The 19,197-nt window shown below is 43.6% G+C and overlaps 1 protein-coding gene across 2 annotated transcripts in view; it reads right to left on the bottom strand.

The window, feature by feature from the left end:
* Positions 1 to 19,197, bottom strand: part of arb2a (ARB2 cotranscriptional regulator A) — a 92,447-nt gene that overhangs the window by 47,860 nt on the left and 25,390 nt on the right. For both annotated transcript variants that reach the window (XM_085910448.1, XM_085910449.1), the window contains exons 7-8: positions 8,604 to 8,807; positions 840 to 959 (exon numbers count right to left, since the gene is read on the bottom strand). In XM_085910448.1, the coding sequence (XP_085766574.1) occupies positions 840 to 959; positions 8,604 to 8,807 (324 nt within the window). The remainder of the gene's footprint in view (positions 1 to 839; positions 960 to 8,603; positions 8,808 to 19,197) is intronic.

Below are 19,197 nucleotides of genomic sequence, written 5' to 3'. Positions count from 1 at the left end.
AAGATAAGAGATGAAATATTTCTAAAATCACCAGTGGGACGAGTAACCAGCTTCCGTCCCTGACTGAACACCACAATCGACTGGTTGTCGGGCTCACATTGCAGAGAAGAACATTCAGGTAATATACATTTGTCGTTGGTGACACCAATTCTGGAACTTTTCTGACACACCTAAGCTAACGTAGACCAGTGAGTTAATCAAGAACTTCAATCCTGGAACCTTTCTGACACACCTAAGCTAACATAGACCAGTGAGTTAATCAAGAACTTAGCAGGAACATTCAGCATATTATTCCTACTCCATGGTGGAAGATGGAGCCCGTCACAGCTGACTAATGAAACATGTCAGCCATGTAAATGACTATATCACGTCTTTTCCGAGCATTTTTCAATACACCTCAAGACTGAGGAATCAGGATGTCAGTAACAGTACCAGTCTTCTGCCATCCTGACAGAATTTAGTGGAGGCGATCAATTCTTGATCTAGTGGTTGAATGGAGCCCAAGGACAGGACAAAACAAATTGCTAATTGAACAAGTGCTTCATTACGTGACTCCCTCAAGTGTCAGCGGTCGGTACGACTATTAATGCTTATATTATGCGATTACTGTCCCTATTTAATTTGCAGGTTATTTTTTTTTCCTCCAAGGTTATTTTTTTATCCAGACGTTTTGAGTCCTGTCACTTAAACACCATCGCACAATTAAATTCGTCGTGTGCTGTAAAATGCGATGATCGTAGCATGTTGTGTACATATTCATATGTTGAAATAACTTTTTAGTGAGCGATTAAGAATCTGAAGCAGGAGCAGAAAAAACAAAACAAAAAAAAGACACTGACCAGCTCGACAAAGGACAGCCCTCCATAGCTGTGGGCCACGATGAAGACATGCTTGGCTGCAGCTTTGGCCACAAAGTGATCCCACACGTACAGCACGTGTTCCTCGGAGGAAGCGTTTTCCTGCAAAAACGCAAACAGACTTTTTTAACAAGCGTTGACAAAGCGGCTGACGCGTGAGCCGAACAGCAATCCAAATGTTATGCTACAGTAAAAGACAACAAAAGAGGAATAGAAAAGTGGTGCTAGCCTGAGGAGATATCTATAAAGAGCCACTCTTTAGTCAATCAATAAGTCTTGCATATTGCAAATGCCCTAAATGTAAAACTCAATAAACTCAGAGAGGTAACGTTTAAATCTTAATTTGTAACGGGTTGCTCAATCAATGGCCTATCTCGACGCCAGTGGCGACCACACGGGAAGACGCTCGGGAAGGTCAAGAGAAAAACAATGGACGCCACATACATGTCAAGAAATAAAACATGAGTCATCACACTCAAAATGACCGCGCACGTTTTACCTTGGCCAGCACATATATTGCGAGCAAGTGGGCATGTTTAATTAAAACGAGATGTAAACACTTATCCGGGGGCCGCGAGCGACGAATAATAGTAAAAGGAGACGAGTGAAAAGGGCATCCATTAATGAACTTGGGACATTGATTGGAGACTTTGATTTCCTATCAAAGTGTCTGCCTGGCAATAACGCTAAACCCACACATTCCTGCACAACGCACACAAGGGAAAATATGGATGCTTAAATCACGGGAGTAACTTGGACGGCGGCTCGGCGGGATGCAACCGAGGAATGGACTGAATAGGAGTGAACATATAGTTCCTTTAATTAGTTACAGAGCTCAAGGCTTGAAAATAACTATTTCCTTGAGAAGCAATTTTGCTAATCAATGACTTCATTTGAGGAGCAAGTTTGTCATTTTTGGGAGCAATTTGACCCAGAGACCTAAAGCAATGATTTTATTATGAGCTTATAGCAGAATACTCATTCAGTGCCATTGACGGATATGGACGTCAAAGATTTATTTTATCTGTGCAGGCAGTGATTGAGTTAGCATTGCGTTATTTTACAGGAAGGGAAAAGACTTGACACAATTTCCAGGATGTCCAACTGTCATAATACAGTACTTTTATTTTTATATATTCTTAAAAATATTTATCTCAATAATTTATATTTATTTTTAGATTTTTTTTTTTTACATCTATATTCCATTTTCACACAAGCGTACAAGTCAACCAAGTGGACCTCTTTGCTGTAAAGGGCATAGAATATTCACATCAAAAACGAAACACCCAAGTGTATATTTTCTACTAATTACGGCTCATCACAAAATCCCATTAATTTCTTTATGAGGAAAAAGCTCTTTTCCCCCCAGTGTAATTTCTCTTTGTGCAAAACTTCGATGTGTTTTTGTTACAGCGATTGTCCGGAGGTAAATGAACCTGTCAGTGTGTTTGCGTTTGCCACTAGATTAGCACGAGGGAGGCCAACGTGTCAGCACCCGCCTCGACTCGCAGGGTGTGTGTGATGCAATAGCAGGCAACCAATGCTCCGGCCTGCCCTTCTGCCATCAGGGCTGCGAGTGTGTGTGTGTAGGCGGCGACAGAGATATCTGTCTGAAAGGCTGTGACATCAAAGTCTTTTGAAGCCTCGCCACTTTCCCCTCCGCCACGTCGCCCTTCATCAGACCGTTTTATGAACTCCTTCTAGCTTCTGCTACCACCTCCTTTTGTAATTGCGCCTGACACCAGCCAAGCGCGGCAAATTCACGTGTACGACATCCTCACTCGGAAAGATGGAAGCATTGTGTGCTTATTTTATTCATACGCAAATCATATAAAAGCTTCATAATAGCAGCTGGGAATGCTTCCGTTTCCATCGTCCCACCCAAAACGGTAAGGCGGTTTTTTGTGTCTTCACCCTCAGCGGCACGCAACAGAGTGACTGACGACTACCTGGCATGGAAGCGTATAGTGAATTATCTAAACAACATTTGCATATTGCAATTATTTCCTGGGGTTAATTAGCTGCAGTGGAGCGCTCCGCCCTGCGAGACCGGGCTCCTGTCATCGACTCGTTTATGCACACGTAAAGAAGTTGAAATTGTGTGTGTGCGTGTGCCAGGGCTGTCAGAAAAGTGTCCCAACTGCACACCTGTTGGCAGTATCCTTCAGCCATGACTGTCAAGGGAGAGTGAGGAAGCAAGTGTGCTGCTTGTGTGTTTACAGAGCACACAGTCATCCATACTGTCCCCTCCCATGATATAAAAATACAATTCTGCTCCCAAGATAGTTTCTACTGCAGTAATATGAAGAGAGATGGTATTACGAACTAGATGGAGATGAAAACAACTTTCAAAGTGAAGTTATAAATTCACAATATTAGGTACAACCGCACAACGAAGATTCAGGTTTTAAATACCACCTCCATAGTTGCAATCGGCAAATTGTTGTTAGACAAAACAATCAGGCTGCAATGATAACACAAATTTAAGAAATAGTTTTGTGGGCCCGTGTTGAGTTTTCCAGCACTGTTACAAATCACGATAAAGTTGTTTTCAAAATAAAATCCAATGTAAATCATCATCTGTCAATAAAAAAAAAATCATCCGTGGTCATGTATGGAGGCTTTTGATTTCAGTTTGTTATTAAAAGACTACATGTGCATCTATCATATCTTCTCAGATTGTTTTTGATTCAACTATGCTGCGGCATCTGTCCTCACTCAAAAACATGTCATAAAATGAAAGAATCTCTTTCCTCATCTTAGCCAATCCGATCCCACATAAAGGCAAGCGCTAGCGCAGATGAGCTCACGCACCGGGTTTCTCGCAAGCCGGTAAATGTGCCGTGTTTACTCTCTGTAATAAGAAGCAGGGACAATAAGAGAGAGAGGAAGGTACCGCCGGCGAACTAACAGCCCCCCAAACGCCAACACAAACCCGGAGTCCAAGCAACACAGGAAACAATGAGTCTAACAACAACACGCAACACACTCTGACAAACAAACACTTCAGACCTCCGTGCTACTCTTTCCACCTCCTCCTCTTCCGCCAGCAAAACCCAAACTGGACATCTGAGGAGAAGGATTAGACTTGCTCAAATGAAAAGACATTTGACTATGAAAATAGCGAGAGGTGGGAATTCCTTCAGGATTGATGGAAGTTCCGTGGATCCATCCAAGGTTCTGCCTCCATCGGGCCACCTAGAGAGAAAGTCTATCAGAAGCACCTGGCCTTAAATGTTTTTATCCGTCTTGAAGACATCAGCACATGATTATAAATGAGTAAAGTGCATAATTGCGACTGGCTAAGAGCAAAGATGTTATCCGTGAAGGAAAAAGGAAAATCATTGACGTCTAGCCTGTTTTAACTTTCCTCTGCTCGCTGTTTTGTTCTTATTTACTTTACACATTGAGAGTGGATGGCAGGGCTTTGCAAGAGAGCAAGAAAGGAAGAAGCAAATTAGCAGTAGAGACGTGAAAATGATGGCGGCATTGTGGGTAATTAACAGGTATTGTAGCTGTGGCCAATTGGGAATAAAGTAACAGTGTGTGTGTGTGTGTGTGTGTGTGTGTGTGTGTGTGTGTGTGTGTGTGTGTCGGGTAATGCGGCAGACTAATAAGAAAATGGAAAACTGTGTCTGTAGATGGGCTATTATTCTATACTTGACATGGTATATGGAGCAGTATAAGAGGAGGAAGAATGAGTGAGGAGGTGAAGGAAGGGTAAAAACTACAACGAGCAGATTAGCGTGCTCGGACTATACAATAAAACAACATGACCTTGACGGGGTCATTGTGCTCTGACAATATTTGCCAGCACATTGTTTCAAATCAATAACTCATTAACAAAGTACAAAGGAAGTTGCTGCGGGTTTGTGGGATTCTTTATTAGAAAAGAGGGGCTGCGGGCCAGAAAGGTCATCGCCGTGACATCTCGGCGAGCTTCGCGCCGCCGCTCGGCTTGTCAGGTGAAATTACCGCCAGCCATTAATTGACATCAGGCAAAAGGAGAGAGGGCAGGCAGACATGGCGCTGTTTGTTCCAGGATGACCCTGAGGTGTGCAGTGTATGTGTATTTTTTTTTTTTCCTTTTTCTTTTCCAGGTCAGCCCGTATCCACAACGTGAGTGTGTGTAGAGACAGAGAGAGCTCAGTGGGTGGGGGGAGAGAGAGGGGGGGGGGGGCAGCCAGGGAGGGCAGGATGGATGTGTTTGATGGTTGACCTAACTAGAAGATTGGGAGCAGGCAAGTGAGACCAGCTAGACTGTATCTGCCTTGAGCAAACACACGCACACACAGGTACTAACACAAATACTTAAGCCTCATTTCCACCAAGCAGTATAATTTGTCTTAGCTCAGTAAAGTAGCCATTTTTCACATTCCCATCTGCAAAAATTATGAAGGGTAACGCCACAGACAAAGAGGGGGAAAAAAAGACATTGGCTTGGTTTTACCTGTATTAAAGTGGGTCGGAACTGAATGAACCACTTGGTAGAAAAGTGCCTTTCGATGTGCTTTTGTACAAGCTAAAAGAGCTCCAACAGTGGATAATTAAAGTGCAGTTAAAAAACAAAACAAAACAAAAACACTGGCACCACAAAGAGCCCGATGCAGACAAACAAAGGTCAAAGCTGTGACTCGATAATCACAGAAAAACACACAGCGGCTACACGGATGGCATACAGCCAATTTGTTCCTCCGAGCGAGCGAGCGGGTAGGCTGCCCTCCAGCTTTGGCCGTTGACCTTTCCTTTGACCCCTTCCAGAGGTTAATCAAGTCCCTACCTGTCCTTGGGTGTGCTCGGCCTTACCTCTTGGCACGATCACAGGTCAAAGCTCAAATAAATCTCGTTGGTTTAATGACTTTGGGGTAACGGATTGGTGCTGATGAGAGAGAAGAGGATCAAAAATCTATATACTAAAAAAAAAAAAAACGTGTGTTCACGTCTTTGTGTAAATGCATTAGGGAGTTGTCAAGTGTGTAGTGAAGAAATGAAAGTTCAGATGCTAAACCAGGGACAAGGCAGAGGTCTAACCTGGTGTTAGGTGGAGATGGAAGTCTGGAGAGGTATTTTAAAAGAGGAAATACTTTGACTAGTAGTCTGTGGAAGCGAGAGGGGGTCCCACACACATTAATTGTACAAGAAAGGGAGGGGCCAAAATGTTGAGCAAAATAACAGAATCCACATTTGATATATATAAATAAATGATATATGCTTTTTCTTTCATATATATACGTACATATATATGAAATATTGACATAAGTGGTAAGACAGATGAGGCTGTTTTTTGGGTCCCCTTTGCTCCCCCCCCCCCTTCTACTTTTCCAGGGCCTGTTGGCCTAATCCCAGCCAGCCAGCCAGCCTTGGGTGAACTCTTTGGAAGCTTCTTAAGCCCATGAATGTGCCTTTTGTTCCTGCCATTCCTCCGCTTGGCTGACAGAAAATAGCTAACTGGATTACTGCTAAAATTCAGAGTAAAGTGAACTCCCAAACTTCTATATGCGCTAAGAAAGCGCCAACCACCTCCCTCCCTCCCTCCCTCGCCTGCCCGGCCCTCCCGTTCCTCATCAGCATCCCACTTTCTATATCCTCCCATCCCTCCTTACGCCATCAAACGTGCCCCCTAAACATGGGCTGCTAGTGTGTGATCTGACGCAGGAGGGGAGAAGAGGGATTAGATAAGGTTGAGGGGTTGCAAACTATGGACCCTAAGGCTAAAGACTAGGAACCTTAAAAGCAGTAAAGAACTTATTAATGGGTGTAAGGAAGCATATGAATCACTTCAGCGTTATTAGCCGTGCTCATTGAAGTTAGAAAATGGAAAGCCATTTTATGATCATACTCTTTTAGAAATTCTGCGCTATATATATAGATATATATCTATATATATATAGATATATCTATATAGATAGATATATCTATATCTATATATATATATAAAAATTAGAGTGAGTGCACTGTTGAATGGCTGTGTGCAGGTGGTCTTGGAGCTCAGCGGGAGTTAAGAGTGTGAGGTGTGGAGAACAAAAAGGTTTGTATGCGTGTGAATGCACGTGCCTCGGGTGGGTTCTGTTCAAAAAGATGAAAACAGGCCGGCTAAAGAGGTTTGATTTGATCCACCACCCACCCTGACTAACAGAGGTAAAAAGAGGCACACACACACAGATGCAGACAAAAGATTGAAGGAGAAGGGAAAAGAACTAAGATTTTTGATGAGTGTGTGTGTGTGTGTGTGTGTGTGTGTGTGTGTAAGTGCCTATGTGTGACAGCTTACTCCAGGGCCAAGTGAGGCAGAGCAGTGGCGAGCAAAACGGTGCGGGAGGGGGCGTGCTCGGAGGAGGCAAGGTCAAACAAACTCACATCTCGCTGACTTTTGGGTCAAAGGTCATAATTCAAGGGTCACCAACAAAGAGCCAACCTGTTGGGTCATTTATCTTTATCCGGGGCGATGGACATTTTAGTTTGGCGAGTTTGGCAAAACTCCCGTTGATCTTTGTAATAACGTTAAAAGAATATTAAAATCTTGGTCTTTGTAAGAATTTCAGATACCCTCATGTCGTTGGACTCAAGCTCAGTCTTTCCAGAACCAGAACCAAAAAAAGTGAAGCAGCATTCTATTTGCATTCCCCTCATCTGCGAATCACACGTCATGAACGCCTAAAATCTGCTCAAACTGTCGCTGAAATTAAATCTGGACAGAAAACCGTTCATGTTATTTGAACTGGATAATTGACATGCTCTGTCATTTCATTGTTTTGTTCTACATTTCTCATTTATTCCGTTTTTTTAGCTTTTAAAATGGCCTGGTGATTTGAGTTTTAATGTTTTGATTCAATTCGATTCTTATGGGACAAAATACATCAATAAAACTGTGTGAATGCAAAGTTTCAAGCTAACACATTTCTATAAAATTTGAAGTTATTCAACAAAATATGTTAATTGGATTTACGGCATTTTCATCCAAGAATTAAATACAAACAATGCAGAAAAAATATCAATTTGCTACGGCTATATCTTATTTACTTACTTTATTGACCTTGCTACTAAATCATACCCAGAATAAAAACAAGTTTGCCCTGGTCTTTCTTTACGAGCCATCAAATAATAATTTTGGCTGCGGACTGGAACGTTATTGCTTTATTTTTCCCTCCAGTCTGGCCTCAGTTATTCCGCACAATGGAAATACATTCATTAAGTGCTCCACACACGTGTGCGTGTGCACATCGGTGAATGTGTGTCCGCGTGCAGTCGCTGCGACACGATAAGAAGAATGTTGTTGAGGCTTGGCCGTGCGTGCGTGCGTGTGTGTTGTCGAGATAATAATCCCAGCGGTCAGCAAAGACTGACCGGCCCGCCGTGGTGGTGAAGAGGAAGAGCGCGAGAGGGAAGGAGGGAGGGAGGGAGGGAGGCAAAAGAGGGCGAGAGGGAGGTAGCCATGTGGTTAACACTTGCTCACTGAGAGGCGACTGGAGCCCGGCCAAGCTCTTCACACACAGGCTGACCACACAAGAGCCTCTCTTTCTCCTCCTGCTTCTCATCCTCCCGACTTACTTCACATTTCCTCCCTTGTCTCTTTTGATGGACACCTCCCACTCCCCCCGCTGTGTTTTGTCAGGGGACGGTTTTCCCACCTTGGTGCGCGACCTCAAAGCATCACCTATGATGATGCACATCTATCCCTCTCTTCCTGCCACCGTGTCACACTAAACACTGGCCTCCCCTCCCCTCCCTTCCCCGCAAACGACATACCCGTACGGGGATCCGGTCCGTCTCCGTCTCCTTCTGTGGGTTGCGGTACTTTTCGTAAAAATCTCTCCTTTTCTTGCCCTCCTGGTCATCTTTACGCTCCTTCTTTTCCACGGGTTCGCCCGAGGGTTCGGTCGGAGCGGAAGACGATTTCTCCACCTCCAGGTAGTTCTCATTTGGGTTGAGTACCATCACGCTGTAGCCCTCCTAAAACAGAGAGGATTTTTTTGTTTGATTAAATACACATCATGATGGACATATTTTACCCTTCTCATCTTGAATTTTTCTTAAATTCATCTTGGGCACATGGTGATGTACATTTTCTTTGAAAACTAAAATTGTGTTTTCATTCAAAATAAATGTACTTATAATAATAAAAGAAATAATAATAAGAAATAATAATATAATAAAAGAAATGGAGAGGCAATAAATATAAAAATTTAAATAATGACCACTATATTTAATGTACCATGTTAAGAACAAAAAAATATATACTAGATTAGTATTAGGGTGTAAAGAAACAATATATTTGTATTAGTCGTTTAATCTTTGCCACATTTCACTTGACATAATTATTTTTTCACTGTTAAATGAAAAGTCTCTATGCAATAGAAAAAAGGCATGATCATCTCCAAGTGAATAAAACAACACATTTCTCTGAGACATGAATACCCAAGAACAGACTGAAATTTCTAGTGAGGAAGCGGACCATTGGAATTCCACTTTGAATCAGTGGACAGCACTCAGTGGCTCCAAAGGCCACTTCAAATCAAACTCAATCCATCCCAGCATCATTCAGCAGCCCGACGACAACCCAAATAAACCACATAGAAAAACACGGAAATGGGAAATTAAATAAGTGGAGAAAGAGGGGGGGTCTCTCTTTTTTTTTTTTTTTCCTGCGTGACTTCTTCAACTTTGCTAACATTTTTAATTAACTGTGTTTATTGTTCCGAGCACTCTGAGATTACAGCAGGAAATATATCTTGTTTCACATTGGACGTTCACACACAACTGCTATTGTGAATACACACACACAACACACACACGCTAATAGCACATTCCGAGGAGTATGGGAGACACAAAATACCTTTGGGGGGGGGATGTGCGAGGGAATTAAGAGAGGTGGCATCGCTTCCTCACTGCCTTCTCAAGGCATCACACACATCTTCTCTCCCTTAATAAGTGTCAACGCAATGTGCGTGTCCTCCCCGTGTGTCCCTTCTGTGCCCGGCGCCGTCAAACCTGCCACACACCCTCCCTTAGCACCTGCCGTCTGTTGACAAGCGCACAATGACACGTTCTCACTTAGGCGGATTATGAAATTAGACTGATTCGCACTCTTTTGGCAAATCCATTTACTGGACATATATTTTCAATAAGACATCATCAGCTTTTGGGGGGAATATTGCAATTTTGATGTTGTTGTGATTTCAAATGCAACAAATAATTTGAGCTACATGATGATAAAATACATTTGACTTGAAAACAAATGGAATGATCATCATACTTCCACCGATCAATTTATTAGAAGCGAGTCAAGTAAGTGACGGAGGATCTATTAGGGAGGATTACATTAGGGCCGGCGATATTACCGAGATATTTTCACACAGACGGCGTGGAAGACACCCCGGCGTGCATGCCGACAGATGGATGACCAGATGAAAATGGGATTGGGCTTGAGCGAGAGGAGAGACATGCAGCTGAATGGGGAGCCACAGCAGCTCTGTGGCACTGCCCACTGGTGGCAGCATGATAACATAGCCAAAGGGATGGCTTTGGGACTAAACACACAATAGAAAGAAATAAAAGACAGAGGTGATGCTTTAAATGGACATGTGCAAATGACTTACTTTGTTTTTGTTAAATGTATCATAGGAAGTCATGAAGAAAAATGAAGAATGTTTTTGGACTGTGGTGCAGATGTGCGTGTTGGTGTAATTGTAGGTGACACTGAGAGACAGCCCGGTTTTTACAGTACGTCGTGCTGAAATAAGTTGTAAAATTCTTTTAATAGCTTGAGTGGAAGTGGAATGCATTGGGAAAAATAATAATTCAATTCCAAAAATTCTCCCCCACAAATATTCAATACATGAAAAATGGGAGCACCCCACTACCCCTAAAAAAAAAAATGCGTCAATAACCTTGTTAAAAAAAAAAAAAAGTAAAGCAAAATAACTGCCAATCTGTTCCATACGATCAGGCCAAAAGCGAATAAATAAGAGGACACCAGAAATGTCCGTATTGAGCGAGGGACCGACATCAAACACCATCACATGTCTGTGTTCCTGTTTTTCCCTAATCCTGCTTTTCCCAGGGCAAAAGTTAATGGTCCAAGCACACAGGTCCGCATGTTCTCCGGCTAACCCCCAGTGGCCTACAAGCGCCCGTCACTCATCAATAACCCTTTCCGCCCTTCAGCATTCTGATGCTAACCTCAAGTGGGCCGAGGAGCTTGTAACTTCCGTTTAATGCCGACAGTCGGTCTCGGCCTCTAGCCTTTGCTTTGGACGGACTAACGCACCTAAGTGAGCTAATAGTCACCCTTTCAGTGGTGCAATCACCCAGAAGGACATCGCTGTAAAGGCGGCCGGTGTCGAGACTATTATTAAACCAAACTGAGATGTTTACGTTGGTGTGGGGCTTGCTAGCTGCTTAGCATCTCGCTAACAAATTGAGACAAAATCTTATGATTGCATTTCAACTTGCATTGAACCGGGAATAAAAAAAAACAAGGCGCACATTCCACACGATTTGTCCCACAAGGCTAACTAAGAGTTCAATCCTCGCTTGGTGACAGTTAAATCCTCTGAAACTGTTCTTAAAGCGAGGTCAGTCGGTCCTTTGTGTTTTTGTGCTAACTGTTAAGTCTTGTGTCTAAATCTGATCTTTGTGCTACGATGCGCTGTCAACGTCTGAATCGCAAACAAACGCGCCACGCAAACCTCGGGTCACCCCCGATTCTTCTACCACTGAACCTCCCTCGCACGTTTTGAACGTTTGGGGTCGCGTCGCCTTTGTGTTAAACACACACGGGCACCGTCCGAAAGAAAACACACACAGAGTCCTCGAGCGTTGGCTCGGTCTTGTCTTTTCTGCGCCGGCTGATCCTCTTCCCATGCCCTGCGAGTGCCCCGATGCCACGGCCACACTGAGTCCCTGCCCCGGCCGGGGCCAGCGGTCAAGAAGGTTAGCCCGACCCCGCTATGGGAGGGAACCCGACCTCCATCACCCTGCCCTGGACGCTCCTTAGCGCTCTTTTGTCGGCCTGTCCCGCATCAGAGAGCGAAACAAAGGCTGCCGCTGCTACGGAAACCGGCTTCTATCATCATCGGGGAGAGGCCGTTCTTTTCCGTCGTCTTATCTCATTGGTAGTCTTCAAAAAGAACCAAAAGAGGTGTTGACAATGTTACACAAACACCATATTGGAATTTTTGCTCCAAAATATGGCACTGTTTGGGATTATAAATAAGACAAGGCTCTTTTAAGTACAATATGGAGACTCTGACGAGCTCCCTTTATGGTTCAATTGGATGCTTTTCGCCCACTACTGCCATGATGGCCACACATCATTATTTTCTCCTCTTGTTGAATTATTAGCTGTGTGTGTGAGAGAGTCTCTGTGAGCGTGATATCGCCTACACGATGGCGAGAAAATAACACACCCTCTTTTAAGATAGCAGCACCTAGTTTCTCCAACGGCGCTGAAAACAAAATGTGCCTAATATGCAGGAGTGGCGAGTCAGGCGGCCGGAGCGAGAGGGTGTTTCATCTGTGCGAGCGGAGCTTAGCGCCGCTTTGATGTGAGGGCTCTCATGCAGTGAGCTAAGGGGGGGGGGGTGGGGGGGTGGAAGGACAGCGCTTGACAGGTACAAAGCGCGGCTGATAGGTGTCACGGACGACGACGGTGGACGGTCGTGTGAATATTGCAACGAATGAACGTGAGGCGATAAACGCCAGGCGACATCTAACACGGCGGGCTTTGCGGGCGTTGAATTGAAATTGAAGGCGTACACTATTCTGTGTTTTTGTCAAAAGGCGGTTGTGTTTGGATCAGGGCAAGGGGCACTCCCTTTTCTGAAGCAGCTTTCACTTCCTTGATTCGCCATTATGCAGGGGCCTGATTGGCTGCTGAGACTTGACTGACAATAGCGAAGGGGTCACTCAGCATGGCGTACCCAATAGGATAAGGCGGAGGGGAGGGATTGAGTTCTGAACGAGACACAATGACTGACAAAAAGACAATTGGGGATTGGGGGGGGGGGGGGCTGGATTGTCATATTATATGACAGCTGAAACTTAAATAGGAAGGACAGTTAAATAGCAGCGTAGAAGCTAAGAAGCAATAAGTAGTGTATAAGCTTTTGCTCTGCAACAGGGCCACCCTGCTTCGTGTGACCTTGACTGTCTACAAGGTTTTTTTTTCCTCCATCAAGTCAATCCCCCTCTTTTCTACCGCTCTTCTTTTTTTTAACTGACATACCACACAGATCGCACAGTACTGCCACATTTAGTCATGGTGCCCCGCCACGCAGCACCCCACGAATCCAAGAGCCTTCTATGTTTCTCAAAGAAAGGAGGGGCACCAGAGTACTTTACTGTACCACAGGGGCAAAGAAAAGACGTGTGGATCTTAGGGGTGATGTGAGAGGATATGAGCTGGGACTGTCATCAGCCTGTCAGGACAAAATCCATCATCCTCTTGATAAATATGAATGCCCGGAGGGGGACTGTCAAAGGGCACCTAAACTCCACTCAATATTATGATCTCACACTTTTATATAAAAAGGCAAAGCAAAAAAAAGCTGACAGGAGAAAACACGAGGAGCTGATACTACATATACTATTTAAAATTACATTTTATATATATAATTAGAATTTAAAAAATGTTCATTTATTTTTTTGTATCAGCTCCAAAAAAAAAAAAGGCACCTTCTCAACATCCATTTTCTGTACAGCTGCTTATGCACCTCCTACAATTAACTCCAATTGAATTATCTTTAAATTCTAGTTCAAAGGGCTACAGGCATTGTTTGCTCTCACATGGAACTTAATAAGAAAACTTTCCCTTGATCTTAATGAGCGCAAATAGTTTAGGTTAGAATGAGACGCTAAGCGTCGAGTCGTGGTGTCGGTAATAAGAAGCGGGGTTTTTAACCTTGGCACGGATGCCTGGGCTCATTTAGAAATTGTTTATATGTGGAGCTGAATATTTATAAATGAGTTCAAAGTGGAGCAGTGGGGTGGAGGAAGTGAAGAGAATAGCACAGCTTCTGATCCCTGATGCATCAGCTTCTTTTCATGCACGCATTTACATTTCTTTCTTGCTCCTCCCGACCTTTCTATTTTCGGTGAAAGCAAACAGAAGTAGAAATGACACACGTAAAAGTGCTCGAGTAGATCACGACTTAGGAGCGCCCGGACCGGTTTGGGTTTGTCTTTTCGGGACACTACTAAGTTGTGGTGGTGGCTTCATCTGCTCTCAGCACCATGCATTGGGGAGGTGCAAGGTGGGGGTTGGGGGGGGGGGGTTCTGTGAGGCCTGTGGGGGTGGATGTAGCATTAATCACCGTCCAGGTGGAAATTGTCAGAGCTATCGATTGTGCAAGTAAATGTTACCAGAGTCATTTGTCAACCTTTCTTTTTTTTTTTTTTTTTTTGCTCGGCTTCAGCAAAGATACGACATTGAATGTAAACTCACCGCACTGAAATTTAGAGGTACGTTTTTCACCAAGGAAAATAGTCACCATGGTCACTTTATTGAATCGTCAGACGGAGTCATTTGTCATTATTTTGGTGAAAACAGCAGCTAATTCGACAAAACAAGACTCTGGTTGTCTTACACGACACAAACCAGGCGAATCATATTTCAAGACTTTTTATCATCGTTGTACCAAATAAAAAGTCCTGTCAACAGATGTTTTTTTTTTTTCAAGAGTTGTCCGCTAAACCAAAAGCATCAAACAGTGGAAAGCCTCTGACAACTGTCCTGCTTCTTGAGCAAAAACCATGACATTCATTATGGAAGCCAAAGTTAACACACATTTCCAGAAGAGTCCAATAAAAGAGTATAAAACATATGATTGCCACAATATGCTACGCAGAAAGACGAGCGAGCTCAAAGCTGGAAAGCTGTGGGGAAATAAAGACAGGAGGCTTATTCTAACGCCGTTAGCATTTTGATTTATAAATTCTATATTGTCTCCCCTAAGCATACACATGTATTTTTAATGAGGGCACAGCGCGATATAGATCATGGAGTGATAGGTGTGTCCCAGCCCTCCTGCCTAACTATTTCATGTATAAATCAAAAAAAGAGGGCAGAAGAAAAGGGGAGGCAAAAAGGCTACGAAAAAGGGGGGAAACAATGGAGCAAAATAGGAACAACCCAGCTGAAAGCGACCGCTGATGAAACATATATGAGGGGATGTTAAAGGACAGAAATTTTGTCATGGCAATTTTCGTTAGATTGTTGCATTTTCAATATAAAATATCATTTACACTATAAAATATGACACATTTTAAAACATATATTGTTAGTGATTATTAGAATGTTGTCATTTATTATGATTATTATTATGTTCAGCCATGCAATGCATCACACTAACAACTGTTTCTATTACAATTCTCCTAGATTTATTTGAGGTAGCCAAATTACACCAAGGCACTTCTCTGAATGATTTCAAACACCACTTAAAAAATTGCTTAGTCCATGAGCTCTTGAATATGACATCATCACATTTATATTCACAAGAAATAAAGCGCCGGTCATCCAAATAGTTTTGATGTCGGCGCTGTCGTGTCCTCTGCATTAATCTCGGTGAACATCACAGAACCAATTTGACCTCCACGGGGCAAAGGTCCAGAAGGAATCCCTTCACCCTTGCCCTGTTATTGTAACCTAAGACAGAGGAAACTGGTGGTCCTGCTCACAACCACCACCGTCAAATATCAACTTCATCCTTAGGCAATTGCTTTGATCACTGTAAACATGGATTTATGTTTGAGGGGGGAATTTTACATTGAGTGTGAGTACACTGCCTCCACCCTCTCACTACCCACACACAAAGTCCAAGAGAGAGTGACCTCTTTCTAAGTGGAGCTGCACCACAGGTCCTTGAGGTTGCCACAGCCAATCACAAGCTGTGTTTGAAGTGTGAAGGGTAAACACCCGGGCTGCTCTATCCTGTCATTTACTCTGCTTATTTTCACAGGATGCAACCTACAAAAAGAGTACTGCGGAATATCCGAGCATGTGTGTGTGTGTGTGTGTGTGGTGAAGCACATTTTCAAAAGTGTCATTACCACATGCCTGGGTTTACGCTTCACAGCACACACATGGAGCTACGCATGTATGCTGGAATCCCCTTCATCCTTTCCCCACACACACGGCCAAATGGACAAATCCATGCTATGGTAAGTTAAGGAAAAAAAAAAAAAAAAAAGAGCTTGGACCAAAAGACATTTTCCTATTAACCCAACTCGGGCTTCAAAAACAGTTGAAAGCAATTAAGCATGAACAGCAGCTGTAAAACACATTGTCGCTTTCTCTTACACACACGGTCCCTTCAACCTCGCCATTACCACAGTCCTCACTAGACGGTTCTTTCAAATCCACTTTTTTTTTTTTTTTTTTTAAAAGACCACCTGTTGTCTATTATTTTTACATACGGCTTTTCCCATAAATCATAACCGTAGGTAATTAATCAAGCTGTCAAAACAGGGACCCGGAGGTCACCTGCGAGGGGTCGGAGGTGGTTGCGGGGCCAACGGAGGTCAGGGTCACACCGCATTCCTCATTATCAAGTTGGGATAGGAGCAAACCCAAGCGAAAGCAGATGGGGGCCAAAAGAGACACACACAGAGTGAAGGAGAAGGAGAAGGGAGGAATGGACAAAGGGAAACGTGAAAGAAGCTGTCAAGACGCCGGCAAATAAAGAAACGGGGGGTGCAATCAATTCCGAGTAGTGAGACGTCACTGTAAGCAGGTGGGGGGGGGGGGGGAGAACAAAAGAAATCTACAAGCTGTTTCTACTGTATGGACCTGAAATTGGCAGCAGTGAGGAGAAAAGAAGGCAGGAGGATGCTTTGAGGAGAAAATAGGAAATCAGCTGTGGAAGGATGATTGTTATCTTCTTCTGTCAAGGCGTATGTGTGTGCGAGTATGTGTGCGATGAGGCAGGCTGATAACTTTCTCTCATGAGTGGGTATCTGTGTCTCAGTGGGTAGACAACCGGTTCAGAGACACCAGGGCCACGGGTCGAGAGTGGCATGTCACAGACTCCACGCTACATATTGCTGATTAGATCACAGCGATTGGGCCTGAATACAAAGACGTGGCGGGAAAAAATTCCCTCAGGTAGGTAGAGGGAGTTTAGAGCCACAGCATGAGGTACAACTAGCGTATTTTTTTGAAAGGCACACCTGTTTGATTATAAAGTGGAGTCTCAATAAACAGGTTGATTTTGGGGAAATTTCCATATATGGGAAATTAAGATACTAGGACAGAAACCAGCACAGAAAATAATTTCAATTTGACATCCATACATAAGGTGCACTGTCAATTTGGGGAAAATTAGAGGATCCTCAGCGCGCTTTATAGTCTGGAAAATATGGTACGTAAGAATTAATATTTTTCTGTAAAGTTCAAAATAGATTTTTTTAAACCGACGATCATATTAGCCGCTTCATATCTTACAAGGTGTTTTTGTACTAGGGCCAATACATTCTGAAAAAAAAAAAGGAAACTAGCGGTGGAGTCGACAGACAAATTAGCCGATAGAGGAAAAAGATTGAGGGGGGAAAAAAATGAGAACAATTTAAAAAGTGCAAATGCGCTAAAGTGCTGGCGCTACCTTCATATCCCCCCCCCATCCCACTACCCCACCCCACCCGTCTTCCTGCCTTGAATTCTCAGGCGTGGCTGGCTCTATCAAAAACATCACTCTTGAACGCGGCGCCGACCATTGCGCAAAATTAGCTGTCACCCTCTCCTCAAAATCTTTGTTAATCTTGTTTCCAGTGTTTGCGGATTTATCAGCACATGCATCACTGTCAGCTCCTTGGTTACTGAGATGCACTACTTGGGAGGAGATATAATTAAAAATGTTTTCTGTGTGTAGAGTGGTGAGGAAGGTGAAATCTTCCTCTCCTCGCTTAGCTTCCCTTGGGAGTCTACAAAGAGTCATCATAGAATTCTTCACTTCACGTAAACACCCTCTTAGTTGAAATGTGGTCACTGCCATCTGACCAACATCGGAAATCTTTATTTTTAAAGGATCGACCCAACTAATGGAGAACTCTGGCAACTCACTACTGGTCAGTCTAATGTGGTGAACTGACAGGTGTGAGAAATGTGTAGCAGCAGATTTTTGTTTTCCTTTAAATCATTGGTGTCAAACTCAAGGCCCGGCTTCCAGATGCGGCCCACCACATCATTTTATGTGGCCCGCAAAGAAAAACTGTGCATTAACTTGTGTCAATGCTAAAATTACAAATTGTATTTTAAAAAACAAAAATAACGCTATTGCTGGCAATTTTTATTATCGTTCCATTTTTTAAATAATTGAACAGTTTTTAGGAGTCTCCATTTTCCAAACTGCTTATTCGTCAGTTTGTTTTGTATGTAGCCTGTTCTACAAGAAGTTGACAGTCCGACAAAAATGAGTTTGATGCCTCTGCTTTACATCATACTAAGAAGCAGAGGTAACCATCTTGTCATTCCTTTTTTTTTTTTTTTGTCCACAGGCCCACAATAGACTTTGGGCTTGCCCGGTGAGGAAACCTGAAAGCCTTTTTTACATTGTCAGATAAAATATATCTGCGGTGCAAGCACAGGCTTCTTCGGCATGCCCCCCCACACATATCCCCCCCCCCCCCTTTCCTTCCATCTAAACCTAAAGTGAGGTCTGGCAGGTTTGGCCGGGCGCTTGCGTATTCCCCCTCTTCATTAGCGAGAAAATGGACTCTGGTAAACGCTTGTTAAAGCCCTTACCTACACTCCCCCAGTTAATGGGAGTGATCCATTTGTGTCCGTTTCTGCCTGACAAGGCTTTACTGGAAGATTAATAGTGCGGTGTCAGGCCACGGCCACCCTCTGTCCCGTTCTCATTTCCTTTCTTGTGGGACGCCGCCGCTGCCGCCGTCACGCACATGCAATAATGGAGCTCTGGCTTTTGTTGTAACGCCGTGATTAGCCGGGGAAGAAAACGGTAAAGGAACGTCAGGTAGGGGGGAGATGATCGTGGGGGAGGAGAATAAGATGAATATGGCTTTTACGATTGTTTAAGGCTGTGAATTAAAGTCACTTAACAATGGCATATTGATATGGTTATTAATTAATCTCCCCGAAAGGTTAAGTAAAACATAATGAATCATTTATGAATAATTCCTTGCGTTTAAAAGCTGCTTTATCTCGACGTGATCCTGCCAGAGGTCTCGGAGCGAGGTGAGGACGGAAACGATGTCGGAAAATAGGACAGAAACAGACAGAACGAGGCAACACCGAGGTGGACATAATAGAAATTGAAGGGGGTGGTGGGGGGGGGGGATAAAAAGCAGAAGAAAAGAGCGGGGTGAAATCCTTAAAAGGGCCACC

This window comes from Syngnathus leptorhynchus, chromosome 4 (genome assembly GCF_054491065.1).
Source record: "Syngnathus leptorhynchus isolate UIUO chromosome 4, UIUO_Slep, whole genome shotgun sequence".
In the NCBI taxonomy this organism is placed as follows: Eukaryota; Metazoa; Chordata; class Actinopteri; order Syngnathiformes; family Syngnathidae; genus Syngnathus; species Syngnathus leptorhynchus.
The sequence above is the reverse complement of the archived record's forward strand: the minus strand, read 5'-3'. Positions and strand labels throughout refer to the sequence as shown.